Source organism: Mercenaria mercenaria, chromosome 13 (genome assembly GCF_021730395.1).
Source record: "Mercenaria mercenaria strain notata chromosome 13, MADL_Memer_1, whole genome shotgun sequence".
Classification (NCBI taxonomy): domain Eukaryota; kingdom Metazoa; phylum Mollusca; class Bivalvia; order Venerida; family Veneridae; genus Mercenaria; species Mercenaria mercenaria.
Genome location: NC_069373.1, coordinates 9,361,693 through 9,377,371, shown reverse-complemented (window position 1 = coordinate 9,377,371; position 15,679 = coordinate 9,361,693). Strand labels below are relative to the sequence as shown.

Below are 15,679 nucleotides of genomic sequence, written 5' to 3'. Positions count from 1 at the left end.
TCATGCATAGTTATTTTAAAATCCATGCATGAATGACAAAGATATGGACCAGACATGCCCATCAATGCACTATCATGAAAAATGATCTTTAACGTCTAAGTGTGACCTTGACCTTTGAGCTACGGACCTGGGTCTTGCGTGTGACACGTCGTCTTACTGTGGAACACATTCATGCCAAGTTATTTGAAAATCCATCCATCGATGACAAAGATATGGACCGGACACGCCCATCAATGCACTATCCTTTAACATCTAAGTGTGACCTTGACCTTTGAGCTACGAACCTGGGTCTTGCGCATGACACATCGTCTTACTGTGGAACACATTTATGCCAAGTTATTTGAAAATCCATCCATCGATGACAAAGATATGGACCGGACACGCCCATCAATGAACTATCCTTTAACGTCTAAGTGTGACCTCGACCTTTGAGCTACGGACCTGGGTCTTGTGCACTGCACGTCGTCTTACTGTGGTACACATTCATGCCAAGTTATTTGAAAATCCATCCATCAATGACAAAGATATGGACCGGACACACCCATCAATGCACTATCCTTTAACGTCTAAGTGTGACCTTAACCTATGAGCTACCGACCTGGGTCTTGCGCACTGCACGTCGTCTTACTGTGGTACACATTCATGCCAAGTTATTTGAAAATCCATCCATCGATGACAAAGATATGGACCGGACACGCCCATCAATGCACTATCCTTTAAGGTCTAAGTGTGACCTTGACCTTTGAGCTACAGACCTGGGTCTTGCGCAATGCACGTCGTCTTACTGTGGTACACATTCATGCCAAGTTATTTGAAAATCCATCCATCGATGACAAAGATATGGACCGGACACGAAAATTGCGGACAGACCGACAGACTGACAGACCGACAGACGGTTCAAAAACTATATGCCTCCCTTCGGGGGCATAAAAACTCGGCCAACACCAACACTGATGAAGTAGTTAAGCCATAGATGGCTCCTATGCCAAGTTGGTATATACAGTGAATAACAGACTGTCAACCAACTCTGTTCCAGCTTGAAACTTTTATAAAACAAACAAGCAGAATTTGCAAAAAAAAAAAAAAAAACACTTTATGATATCGGTCATATACTCTGGCATAAACTTCTCCCCTCTGATATACCCCACTGGTTGACACCACCTATATTACTTACAGTATGAACACATTCTCTGGCATAAACCGGCTCTCCTCTGATATACCCCACTGGTTGACACCACCTATATTACTAACAGTATGAACACATTCTCTGGCATACACGGGCTCTCCTCTGATATACCCCACTGGATGACACCACCTATATTACTTACAGTATGAACACATTCTCTGGCATACACAGGCTCTCCTCTGATATACCCCACTGGTTGACACCACCTATATTACTTACAGTATGAACACATTCTCTGGCATACACAGGCTCTCCTCTGATATACCCCACTGGTTGACACCACCTATATTACTTACAGTATGAACACATTCTGTGGCATACACCGGCTCTCCTCTGATATACCCCACTGGTTGACACCAACTATATTACTTACAGTATGAACACATTCTCTGGCATACACCGGCTCTCCTCTGATATACCCCACTGGAACAGCAGTATCTGGATATAAAGCTTCAAACTTGAGAAGATGTCTCTTCAGGGCATATCTGCAAGTAGTAAAATTATAAATGTTTCAAGCTTAAATAAGCTCATTCAAACTGCATGTGTAAAAATGACACCCTAACACAAGAGCACCGCCTACGGGTGCCATTGCTTGTCTGCAAGTGCTAGACAATATGTAATGAAAGAGTTATAGTTCAGATTTTCTAAGTACAAAAAGGGCCATAATTCTGACAAAATGCAGGTTAGAGTTATGAGTCTTGGTCTACTTACTTATCTAATGATAATAAACAAGTGTGTAAAGTTTCAACATGTAGCTCTTACAGTTTTTGAGAAAAGATGACCTAAACAAAAATTTTAACCGAGAAACTCAAATTTTGTTTTTAACCGGGAAACTCAAATTTTGTAAGTACAAAAAGGGCCATAATTCTTACAAAATGCATATCAGAGTTATGGTTCTTGGCTTACTTCGTTATCTAATGATGATAAACAAGTATGCAAATTTTCAAAGCTGTAGCTCTTACAGTTTTTGAGAAAAGATGGACCTAAACAAAAATTTTAACCAATGCCAACAATCAAATGACAAGTTTTTTTCAAAAATCAGACAAGCTAACAATACTTTTTGGAGATTTTCGTTATTCTAAAATTTATGGAATGTAACATCTCTTTTTAAGTCAATATTTAATTAAAAGTTTGAAAAAAAAAAACGTTCTAAGTTAATTCACTGCTCGTATTAAGCTCTTTTTAAGGTGCCCTGCAACACTTTATGAAATTTTATTTGCAAAAAGAATGATGTCATCATTGTATAACACAGCCCCCAAGAAGATACTTGATAGAATATTTCAAAGTCCAAAATGAAAGGGAACAACTGAAACAAAATTTGACACAATCTGGGGTGGAGGATGCAAAGTAGAGAAGGATTCCTCCCATTTAGAAATCTACTTGCTACAGGAAAAGTAGTGTGACCTTAACCCTTATCATGCTGGACAAAATTGATTCTGCCTTTGCGACCAGTGTAGATCTTGATCAGCCTGCACATCCATGCAGTCTGGGTCAAGATCTGCACTGTTCATTATTCAGTCAGTATCTCTTTGGTAAGCACCCCTTTTAACAGTCAATGATACTGTCCAAATTGAAAGACCGGCAAGTCCATTGTAGAAATTTAGCAGGGTAAGGGTTAACCTTTAAATTAGTTTATTTATTTTGTTGGGTTTAACATCGCACCGACACAATTATAGGTCATATGGCGACTTTCCAGCTTTGATGGTGGAGGAAGACCCCAGGTGCCCCTCCGTGCATTATTTCATCACGAGCAGGCATCTAGGTAGAACCACCAACCTTCCGTAAGCCAGCTGGATGGCTTCCTCACATGAAGAATTCAATGCCCCGAGTGAGGCTCAAACCCATATTAATGAGGGGCAAGTGATTTGAAGTCAGCGACCTTAACCACACAGCCACGGAGGCCCCTACCTTTGAGCTAGGGACCTAAGAGTTATGCTTGACACATCATCCTTATATCAGGAACATTTGCTGACATGACTGTTGACATGTAGTCTCAAGGGCCAAGTAATATTAAAATCCTTTGATAGATGACAGGGTTATAAACCAAGCAGGGATGGACAGAATGACATACAAATAGAGAGGTGAAAGTTTTCAACCAGCAGGAAACTAATAATCTTTCATATAGGTCTGGACAGAATGTACATGTCCGCTTCACGTTTTCAACTAGATGTTAACTGCAGGAGGATGCACTTGTAATATTCCAAAGTCCCAAAATGGGCTATAACTCTATAAAAATCACTGGATACTGTAAAAGTAGAAATTTTTGTGAGGGTTTAAATTTCGCTATATTCACGATGCCGTATATATTGCGAAAATTAATCCTCGCATAAATATTCACCATTAGTATAATTAAAATTCAAGTAGGATACCATTTTTACACTTTCGCGAATTTTAAACCTCGTGAACATACTCAAAATTTCAAATTCGTGAAATTTTGACCTAGCCAAAATATGTGCTTTTACAGTATAAAAGTACACATAATATGAGCATGTCTACTTCATGTTGATGGTGCATACAAGTTTCATTTCAGTTGAATAGAAACTGTAGGATGTGTTGGGTATACAATGCACAGATTAAATTGTAATATTTCAAAGTACAAAAGAGGGCCATAACTATAGTACAAAACTACACATGAAAGTCTTAACAATATGGAAATGTCTACTTCATGTTAATGACATACACAAGTTTTATTTCAAATGATTGGAAACTGTAGGAGGAGTTGATTACACAATGTTCTGATATAATTTTGATAATTTCAAAGAGCAAACTAGATATGTGTCCACAGAACACTGTTGCACCCACTTCTGTCACTATATTGTTATATGTTGCTTGTTGACAAAGCAAGACTAAGAAAACTTTCATTATTGCCTTGGGTACAGGGTGTCTTGCAGATTGTGAGGGATGGTATGAATACTATTAAGAAATTGAAAGAGGCCATACAGCTGCAGAACCAAATGACCAAAATCTGGGGCAGATGTTGGCTAGGTCATCTTTTCATAAAGATGGTATTTCTTAAAATTATCTTTAAATAGATGCTTGTATCTTTAAGAACCAAAAATATATAGTTTTGAAAAAGTCAATCATTTGAAATCCTTTTTGAAATTGTGAACATTTTTTTTTCACTAATATCGAATACAATGTACTGGTTTAAATCTATCTAGTTGTTTCTTTATGTGAGATTTATATTTTATATCAATTTCTGCATACATGAAAATGTTCAAAATTTCAATTCCAATTGTAAACAAGCAAATTCAATGAATTGGTATCCCCCGCCGAAAGGGTTTGTGGTGAGGACCGGCAAAAAGTTAAGGATGTTAATAAGAAGCAAATAATTTCATTAGTCAAAATCAATTTAACAGAAAACAAATGTTTAATTAAAGGGTACACAATAAATGTATGATACTTTGATCCGGACTAAAGAATTTATTTTGAATGGGATATGCTTACTGTAATAAGCTTAGCTTTTAAAATTAAATGCAGTTAATTGAAATGTGAGCTTGAAGTTTAACTGGAATGAAATATTGTCTTTGAGTGGTTTGGCACCAGGTGTTGCTGTTTTACATGTACATTTGAACTTAAAAGATCAGGTGTCCTTAAGAGAACACAGATAAGATATCTTGAACATGGCTGAGGGCAAGGTTTGTGCAGTCACAACTTAACATGTTGAAGGTTTGAACATTTAAAAAAAAAAAAAAAAAGGAATGGAAATATATATATCTATATATAGATATATGTATAAATTTTTTTTTAGGGGGTGGGGGTGCAGGGGAACGGGAGAGGAAACAAAATTTCACATGCTGATTATAAATATTAATTGAAAATTAAAAATGAAAAAAAAAGGTAAAAGGGTGAAGTTGGAGTGGGGGTCGGGGTGGGGGGGGGGGGGGAGGATGCATGATCAGTGGTGGGCATGACTGGGTGGAGAGTGAGGTGGGGGAATAGTACAACTTGGTAGGTTTGAAAAAAATAAAAAAATAAATGAAAAAGAAAAAAAAAAAAAAAAAAATTGGGAGGGGGGGCGGGAGTGGGGTTGGGAGGGGGAGGGGGTGTGACCAAGGCAAGTGGGTGACCAGGTGTGGGTGCACAACTTCACATGTTTATAATAAATGTTCACAGAAAAGAATGAAAGAAATTTAATGAAATTCTGCCAAATGGTAAGTTTGTTATGTACAAATATGTGGATTTTTTAGACAATTAAAGGGCAATAACTCTGAAGTTACAAAAAGAAATCCGTACAAAATTGTCTGTGCACAACCACATTATAGTGCTCTAAATTCTGTTAAAGTTTCATAGTTCTAGGTCAAATATATCAAAAGTTATGATGCAGAAATTGGCATATCTATAGATCTATAGTACCCTATATAGTTAACACTAGAAACTTCTAAGGGCCATAACCCTGGTGTTACTTGGGCAATCTGTCTGAAACTTGATGGGCCCCATAACCTCATAGTGGTGAACATGTATATGAAGTTTGTTTGAAAAAAATCTAAAATAAGAAATGAATTTTTTTTTTTTTTTTTTTTTTTTTTTTTTTTGGGGGGGGGGGGGGGGGGGGGTGGGGGGGATGGGGGGTGAGGTGTGTGATCAAGGTAAGGGGGCGACCAGGTGTGGGAACACAACTTCACATGTTTACAATAAATGTTCATGGAAAAGAATGAAAGAAATTCTACAAAATGGTAAGTTTATTATGTACAAATATGTGGATTTTTATACAATTAAAGGGCAATAACTCTTAATTTACAAATAAATCCAAATGAAATTGTGTGTACACAACCACATTATGGTGATCTAAATTCTGTTTAAGTTTCATAGTTCTAGGTCAAATATATCAAAAGTTATGATGCAGAAATTGCCATATTTATAGTACCCTATATAGTTAACACTAGAAACTTCTAAGGGCCATAACTCTGGTGTTACTTGGGCAATCTGACTGAAACTTGACGGGCCGCAAGAATTCATTGTGGTGAACATGTATATGAAGTTTTAAATAAATATTCCCAACCATTTCCTAGATATGGCTCCAGACGGACAGACAGAGACGGAAGGACAGACGGACGGAAAGACGGACGGAAGGACGGACAACGCCAAAACTATATCCCTCCGACTTTCGTCGGGGGATAATAAATAGCTAGAGTACTAAAATATGTCCAAGGTCATTTCATTTACAACAAATATTAAATTCTTTTCTAAATATTATTAAGATAGACTGATATTTCCTTTTTACCTTTTAAATCAAAAGATTAGACTGGCTTTTTTTTAATATACAAATGTTCATATTTCATGTCCTTATATTCACTATCTCAAGTTTTGAAAAAAACTGCATAATGATCTGTGGCATAAAATATGTACAGTATGTGACAATTCGAAAGTAAATATATACTGTTATCGATACAGGTGTTCAAAATTTATAGTCACTATATTTTTAACTATGCGGCCCTTCACAAACAGTGATAAAACACCACTTACAGTGGATGACTCTTAAAGGCTCCAATGGATGTAGGTAGAGGGCGCTGCTGGAGGTGAAAGTTGAGTTCCTGATCCTCTATTTTATCCCTTGCCATGTCAGGACATTTATATGGCTTCAAAGTCTCCTCCCACCACTCACTTTCTACACGTAGCTTCCGAGTCTCTGTAAGCCACTGGCTGGCATACCGTGCAGTCACATCTCGTATATACCCCTCTGAATGAGAAAACTAAATATTATATATGTAGTGAACATTACCCAAATTTTGACCCGGTGACCTAGTTTTTGACCGAGATTCAAACTTGACCTAATGATCATCAAGGTTAACATTCTGATTAAGTTTCATGAAGATACAGTCATAAATGTGGCCTCTAGAGTGTAAACAAGCTTTTCCTTTGATTTGCCCTAGTGACCTAGTTTTTGACCCCACCTGATCCAGATTTAAACCTGACCTATAGATCATCAAGATTAACATTCTGACCAAGTTTCATTAAGATATGGTCATAAATGTGGCCACTAGTGTTAACAAGCTTTTCCTTTGATTTGACCTGGTGACCTAGTTTTTGACCCCATATGACCCAATATTAATTTTATTAAGAGTAATATTCTGACCAAGTTTCATTAAGATTGGGCCAAAATTGTGACCTACAAAGTATAAACAAGCTTTTCCTTTGATTTAACATGGTGACCGAGTTTTTGACTCAACCCAACCCAGATTTAAACTTGACCTAAACGGTGACCTAGTTTTTGATCCTACATGACCCAGATTCAAACTGGACATTGAGATCATTGAGATCATCAAGATTAACATTCTGACCAAGTATCATGAAGATACAGTCATAAATGTGGCCTCTAGAGTGTTAACTAGCTTTTCCTTTGATTGACCTAGTGACCTAGTTTTTGACCCTACATGACCCAGATTCAAACTGGAACTTGAGATCATCAAGATTAACATTCTGACCAAGTTTCATGAAGATATAGTCATAAATGTGACCTCTACAGTGTTAACAAGCTTTTCCTTTGATTTGACCTGGTGACCTAGTTTTTAAACCCAGATGACCCAATATCGAACTTGTCCAAGATTTTATTGAGGGTAACATTCTGACCAAGTTTCATTAAGATTGGGCCAAAATTGTAATCTCTGTGTTAACAAGCTTTTCCTTTGATTTGACCTGGTGACCTAGTTTTTGACCCCAGATGACCCAATATCAAACTCATCCAAGATTTTATTGAGGGTAACATTCTGACCAAGTTTCATTAAGATTGGACCAAAATTGTGACCTCTAGAGTGTTAACAAGCTTTTTATTTGATTTGACCTGGTGACCTAGTTTTTGACCCCAGATGACCCAATATCAAACTCGTCCCAAGATTTTATTGAGGGTAACATTCTGACCAAGTTTCATTAAGATTGGGCCAAAATTGTGACCTCTAGAGTGTTAACAAGCTTTTCCTTTGATTTGACCTGGTGACCTAGTTTTTGACCCCAGATGACCCAATATCGAACTTGTCCAAGATTTTATTGATGGTAACATTCTGACCAAGTTTCATTAAGATTAGGTCAAAATTGTGACCTCTAGTGTTAACAGTCAAACTGTTGACGACGGACGAACGACGACGGACACGGCGATCGAAAAAGCTCACCTTGAGCACTTCGTGCTCAGGTGAGCTAAAAACTGAATTTTTCGATCATATATTTATGGTGTCTACTTAAAGCAGTGTGCATACTGCAAAACATTACTTTTACCAGAATAGTCTGCCATAAAACAATGACGAAACATCCCTTCCAGTTGAATTATACAGTAACTGGGCTGACCAGTCCAAGAACTATTCTTTGAATCATGTGTACCAAGCAAGGGTGCTACTTGTACCAGATTTAACATTTAGGTATGAGTTGTAGTACCTACGGCATTAGAGGCTGATGCTTTACCACTGAGCTACCTGATGTGGTTGATGACATTTGCCATTTTGTGCCTAGCATCATGCTGGCAGTTTACTTTATAGTGTATTGCATTGCATTTCATTTACATTGCTTTTATGAAATTCATTTTTATGTTTATTAAATTTATACTTCATTAAATCAGATATCTTATTTGTTTACAACTACATAGGGACTCTAATATCCCCACAATTTGCACTAAACATTAAGAAAGAACATTATCACATTTACCTTGTGTAATTCCAACAACATAACTGACTGGTTGTGTAGCTTTATTCTCTATTTCATAAGTTTTTTTCACTTGTATGGACACACAGTCTACACCTACAATACAGGTTTGACAGAAATAAGTCAGTTTTCAAATTGTGTTATAGCTCTACGAAAACTGATGTGATTAAACTACTTTCAATATTTTTCAAATATCTTCAAAACTGCTCTTTTGTTTGTGTGAAAATTTAGTTCATACTAATTTGTTTTAGCTTGATTGTGATGAAAGCTTCAAGGTTATTGGAACAACTCTCGAGTCCGCTTCCTGGCAAAAGCAGTACTTGTGTCATTTGAGAAGTCATGGTCGTGACTCCAGTGGGGCTCGACCCCACGACCCCTGGATTGAGCAATTGTGATTTGAATTTGTGAATTCTGCAAGTGATTCATCTAGTGTTAGATATTGTCAGTTTGTGACTTCTTCAGTTGATATCAAAATATAATAACACCAAGGTAACAATATTTGTTTTACCCTAAAATATTCAAGATATTGCAAGTAGGTGTAAACTTACATAACCACTTCTGTTCTTTCTCAATGTATACTTCTGCCCAGTTATCCACACCTAAATGAAAGCAATCACAATCTTAATTACTATATCTTTATGTCTTTAGAAAAACAATTAACTTCCATCATAGAGAGCCATAAAACCAAAATAATCTTGGTAATCCAGCAGAAATATTTTTAAGGAAAAAGTGGCCATGCCCCTTTACATGAATAGGATTTTATTTACTCATTGGAATTTAATTTTGTTGACTGACACAAAAAATGAAAACACTAGCCCACTTAGCTCAATAGGGAGAGTGCAGATGGAGTCGCGACTTTCATCCCAGAGTGGGACATATGTTCTCTGTGATGATTTGTTAAAAGACACTGTGTCTGAAATCATTCGTCCTCCACCTCTGACTCATGTGGGGAAGTTGGCAGTTACTTGCGGAATACTGGAACAGAATCAAGGAACACTGGATAGGTTAACTGCCTGCCAATACGTAACTGAAATACTGTTGAAAAATGGCGTTAAACCCAAAATAAACAAAAGAACAAAAAAAAATGAAAACTAGATGTGAATATTTATGACTTTACAGTAAGTAGCCCTTATTCTCAATATCATCACAGGCATTACATGCCTCATCCAAGGCTCATATCATCACAGATATACCTTGCCCATGGCACTTTTTATTAGCTCAAACACTGTATGCCTCACCTGTGGATCAAACTCATGACTGCACGGCTGCTAGTCTTTATCACATACTCTGTCATCCAGACTATGAATTTCTAACTACTTAAAATGTATGATACACTTCATTTTTGCATTACTTGAATGAATTACAGAATGACTTATTCCCTCTGATCTGTCAACATGGATAAACTACTACTTGTTCTTTTTTCTGATAACTTAATGATAACTTAACAGCCTTACCACAATAGTCATATTCGGTATCTGTTGATAATGCTCTCCTATTCTTGATTTTGGATGGCTCTTTCTTAAGTTGCTGTGTTCTAATCAAAACACTATCCTCTGCAAAATCATCATCTGATCTGAAATAGATTTTCACTTACATAATACAGATGCAGCAAACATCACTCAAAAATACAAGGCTTTTGTAAACATCATATAGACTTATAAACAAACAAGTGAACAAGCAAATTCGATGAATTGGAATCCCCCGCCGAAAGGGTCAGAGTTGAGGAACGGCAAAAAAATATATCCAGCAAAAAGTTAAGAATGTTACCAAGAAGCAAATAATTTCATTAGTCAAAATCAAATCAAAAGAAAATGAATGGTTTGTTTGGGTGGGAGGTGGGGTGAGGATACAACAGTTTACATGTTGATTATAAATATTGATAGAAAACGTAAAATGAAAACAAAACAAAAAAAAAAAATTGGGGGGGGGGGGGGGGGGGGGGGGGGGGGGGGTGAGGGTGAGGGGGGTGACCAGGTGTAGGTACACAACTTCACATGTTTATAATAAATGTTCATGGAAAAGAATGAAAGAAGTTTAATGAAATTCTTCCAATTGGTTGGTTTGTTATGTACAGATCTGTGGATTTTTAAACTATTAAAGGGCAATAACTATATGGAAAATTGACCAATTGAAAAAAAGCTTGAAGGGCATCGTCGCAGTATCTTGGTTCATGTCTATTTCAAGTTTGATGAAATTCTACCTGCTAGTTACTGACAAATGGCTGCAGACGGACATTTTTCATTAAATCAAGGGCAATAACTCTGAGGGAAATTGACCTATCAAAAAAAAAACTTGACGGGCATCAGCGCAGTATCTTGGTTCATGTCTATTTCAAATTTGATGAAATTCTACCTGTTAGTTACTGAGAAATGGCTGCAGACGGACATTTTTTTATTAAATCAAGGGCATTAACTCTGAGGGAAACTGACCAATCAAAAAAAAAACTTGACGGGCATCATTGCAGTATGTTGGTTCATGTTTATTTCAAGTTTCATGAAATTCTACCAAGTAGTTACTGAGAAATGGCTGCGGACGGGCGGACGGACGGATGGACGGACTGCCGGACGGACAACGCCATTTCAATACCCCCCTCCCGATTTCATCGGCGGGGGATAATGAAGTATTGCCATGCAATACAAAGTCCCCTACTGGAAGGCACCTAATTTTCTTTACTTCAGTATAACATAATGAACTGATATCTGTCAATGGTGTATAAACAATATTGTACTATATATACAATCACTTGGATTAGAATTTATATATATATAAACCTACAGTTATTTTCATATGGCATTTTTTTTTTGCCCGATTATCAAAAAAAAAAAAAAAAAGAAAAAAGAAAGTCCACAAGAAATTCTTTACCAGGTAGAAATAGGTCAAAATGCTCCTAAAAATTGGATGTAACATGCATGTTGTACCACAGAAAACTGGTCTCGCTTTTTCCCTACGAACAGTAATAACTAAGTCACAATATAATCTTTTCATAGTAAAACAAAGGGACGTAGTTCTAAAAACAAGGGTGCCTCACGGTGGTGAACATCTGTGCCAAGTTACATCAAAATCCCTCCATGCATAAAGAAAGAAATGCTCCGAACAAAGTCATTCTTGTATTTGACCTTTGGCCTCTATGTGTGACCTTGACCTTAGACCTTGGGACCAGGTTCTTGTGCATGACACTCCATCTTATGGTGATGAACATTTGTGCCAAGTAATATTAAAATCCCTTTAAGAATGGTTGAGTTACAGACTGGACAGGAAAAAAGCCCTTTTGGCCTTTGACTTCAAAGTGTGACCTTGACCTTGCAGCTACGGGCTCAGGTGTTGCGCACAACACATTGTCTCATCAAGGGGAATATTTGTGCAAACTGATATTCAAATCCTGTTTTGCTTGACAACAGTTATTGATTGGACAGGAAAAAGTCCCACTGACCTTTGATCTCAAAGTGTGACCTTGACCTTTAAGCTAGGGTTCTGGGTGTTGCGCATGACATGTCGTCTCATCATGGGGAACATTTATGCCAAGTAATATTAAAATCCCTTAATGGATGGCAGAGTTCTGGACCGGACAGGAAAAAAAACATATTTACCTTTGACCTCCAATTGTGACCTTGACCTTTGAGCTAGGGGTCCGGGTTTTGCATATGGCACATCGTCTCATCATTGGGAACATTTATGCCAAGTTATATTTAAATCCCTTCACAGATGGCATAGTTATTGACCGGACAGGAAAAATGCCCTGTTGACCTCCAATTGTGACCTTGACCTTTGAGCCAGGGGTCCGGGATTTGCGCATGACACGTCGTCTCATCATGGGTAACATTTTTGACAAGTGATATTAAAATCCCTTCATGAATGACGGAGTTATGGACCGGACACGAAACAGGCCCTGTTCATGCTATGTAAACATTTGACTGCCAAGTTTGACCTTGATCTTTGAGTTAGGGGTCTGAAAGTTGTGCATGACACATCGTCTTATTATGAGGTACATTTGTGCCAAGTAATATTAAAATCCCTTCATGGATGGCATAGTTATGGACTGGACAGGAAAAAAGCCCTGTTGACCTTTGACCTCCAACTGTGACCTTGACCTTTAAGCTAGGTGTCCGGGTTTTGCGCATGACACGTCGTCTCATTATGGGGAACATTTGTGCTAAGTAATATTAAAATCCCTTCATGGATGACAGAGTTATGGACCAGACACGAAATTGCGGACGGATGGACGGAATGATGGAATGACTGACGGAAAAGCGCATTCCTATAGTCCCCGAAACTGGTTTTCAACCAGTAGGGGACTAATAAAGTAATTTTCAATGTTAGAACTTGAAACAGTCCATATAAACATTAGCATCTCTAACTGTCCTAATAAATGTAGGCTACCTTTTTACACAAACATATCATATCAAACAATCTATTTTATATTAACATGCTACCAAGTGCAGTGATTCCCAACACTGTATGCATCAAATGACAGAATATAAAAATTCGGTCCATAAAATGCCAAATGAATTTACTTACTTCAATTAAGAATGAACAAAAATGTATTTTACAGCTGTGAACAACTCTGCAAAGTTCAAACAGAATAGGAACATTATTTAAACAAGAGCTCATCGAACACGAAATGCTCCCCCCCCCCCCCCCCCTTGATGCATTCATTAATTGCACAAGGGACAGAAATTATATGCTCACTGTAAACAAAGTTCTACCATTCTGGTTTAATCTGACCTTGACCTTTAATCTATTAACCTAACAAGAGATTACAGAGTGATCTTGGCGTCATCCACTGAGCCATTTTTGAATGTTCCAAATTTCAAGACTAGCTCAAGGTCAAAATCAATGTCAAATTTCAATTCAGTACAAAACAATGTGTATGTGGTCCAAATTTGAAAGCTGTGGCTTTAGAAATGTGAAAGTAGGTCACTAGATCAATCTCAAGATCAAAGTTCATTTCGGTACACAAAACTATGCATGTGGTTCAAATTTGAAGGCTGTAGCATGAGAAATGTGAATGTAGGTCACTAGGTCAAAATCAAGGTCAAATTTTATTTCAGAATACAAAACTATGCAAGTGGTCCAAATTTGAAGCCTGTACCTTCAGAAATGTGAAAGTAGGTCACTAGGTCAATCTCAAGATCAAAGTTCATATCAGCACACAAAACTATGCTTGTGGTTCAAATTTGAAGGCTGTAGCTTGAGAAATGTGGAAGTAGGTCACTAGGTCAAAATCAAGGTCAAATTTTATTTTGGAACAAAAAACTATGCATGTGGTCCAAATTTGAAGCCTGTACCTTCAAAGATGTGAAATTAGGTCACTAGGTCAAAAACAAGGTCAAAGTTTTTTTCGGTACACAAACCTATGCAAATTTGAAGGCTGTAGCTACAGAAATGTGAAAGTAGGTCACTAGGTCAAGATCAAGGTCAACTCAAGGTTCATCTTGCCACTCAAAACTATACATGTGGTCCAAATTTGAATGATGTAAGTTATGGACATGAAGATTCTAAGTTTTTCCCTATGTAAGTCTATATGAACCATGTGACCCCTGGGGCGGGGCCATATTTGACCCTAGAGGGATAATTTGAACAAATTGGTAAAGAACCACTAGATGATGCTACATTACAAAATATCAAAGTCATAGACTGTGTGGTTTGGACAAGAAGATTTTCAAAGTTTTTTCCTATATAAGTCTATGTAAACAATGTGACCCCCAGGGCGGAGCCATATTTGACCCTTGGGGAATATTTTGAACAATCTTAGTAGAGGACCACTAGATGATGTCATATACAAAATATCAAAGCCCTAGGTCCTGTGGTTTTGGACAAGAGGTTTTTTTAAAGTTTTTTCCTATACAAGTCTATACAAGAGGGCCATGATGGCCCTATATCCCTCATCTGGTATCATTGCACTTGAGGACAAGAAGGTCCTCAGAAAAAATATCTAAGTCCAAAGAACAGGAACAACAAAGGGAAGAAATTAAACCAAAAAGAAAACAAAATTCTTACAAGGTACAGATATGTCAAAATACACCTAAAAATTGGAGGTACCATCCATGTTGTACCACAGAAAAGTGGTCTCGGTTTTTCCCTACGGCCAATGATAAAAAGTTACTAAAAACAAGCTATTTATAGTAACGTAAAAGTGAAGTAATTAAAAGAAAATGATTGTAAGTTAACAAAAGAAGGATCTGTCAAATAAATCTGTTGACATAAATGGAATTTCAGATCAGTATCTTCATTAGTTGCGGAGATATACCCATTTTAATTTGAAATAAAGGGAGGTAATTTGAAATAAAATCAGCCCATAGTTATTTACCCTCATTGGCTCAGTCCAACTAATGACAATAATGAAATTTCAAAAAAGTCCTGTAAGTACTTACTGATATAAATCCATTTTGAATACAATCAGGGGAGGTAATCAGATATAAAATAACTCTGGAACCTACGAATGGATCTGATTTGTCATGGGATCCAAGATTTATTGTTGTTGAAGATATTTTGGAAGTTTGTATAAAAAAAAAACCATAAATGAAGTCTCTATATGGCTGCAAAAGCCAAAATAGCCAATTTTGGACCTTTAAGGGGCCATAACTCTGGAACCCATAAAGGAATCTGGCCAGTTCAAAAAAGGAACCAAGACCTTGTGGTGATACAAGTTTTGTGCAAGTTTGGTTAAAATCAAACCATAAATGAAGCTGCTATTGTGCAGACAAGGTCAAAACAGCTAATTTTGGCCCTTTCAGGGGCCATAACTCTGGGATCCATTAAGGGATCTGGCCGGTTCAAGAAAGGAACCAAGATCTTATGATGACACAAGTTTTGTGCAAGTTTGATTAAATTAAAATCATAAATGAAGCTGCTATTGTGCAGACA

General features: G+C 37.2%; 1 protein-coding gene across 1 annotated transcript in view; it reads right to left on the bottom strand.

Annotated features, from left to right (window-relative positions):
- Positions 1-15,679, bottom strand: part of LOC123529916 (DNA repair protein complementing XP-C cells-like) — a 65,025-nt gene that overhangs the window by 16,625 nt on the left and 32,721 nt on the right. The window contains exons 9-13 of the mRNA XM_053521142.1: positions 10,270-10,388; positions 9,364-9,414; positions 8,819-8,911; positions 6,653-6,866; positions 1,560-1,671 (exon numbers count right to left, since the gene is read on the bottom strand). Of these exons, the coding sequence (XP_053377117.1) occupies positions 1,560-1,671; positions 6,653-6,866; positions 8,819-8,911; positions 9,364-9,414; positions 10,270-10,388 (589 nt within the window). The remainder of the gene's footprint in view (positions 1-1,559; positions 1,672-6,652; positions 6,867-8,818; positions 8,912-9,363; positions 9,415-10,269; positions 10,389-15,679) is intronic.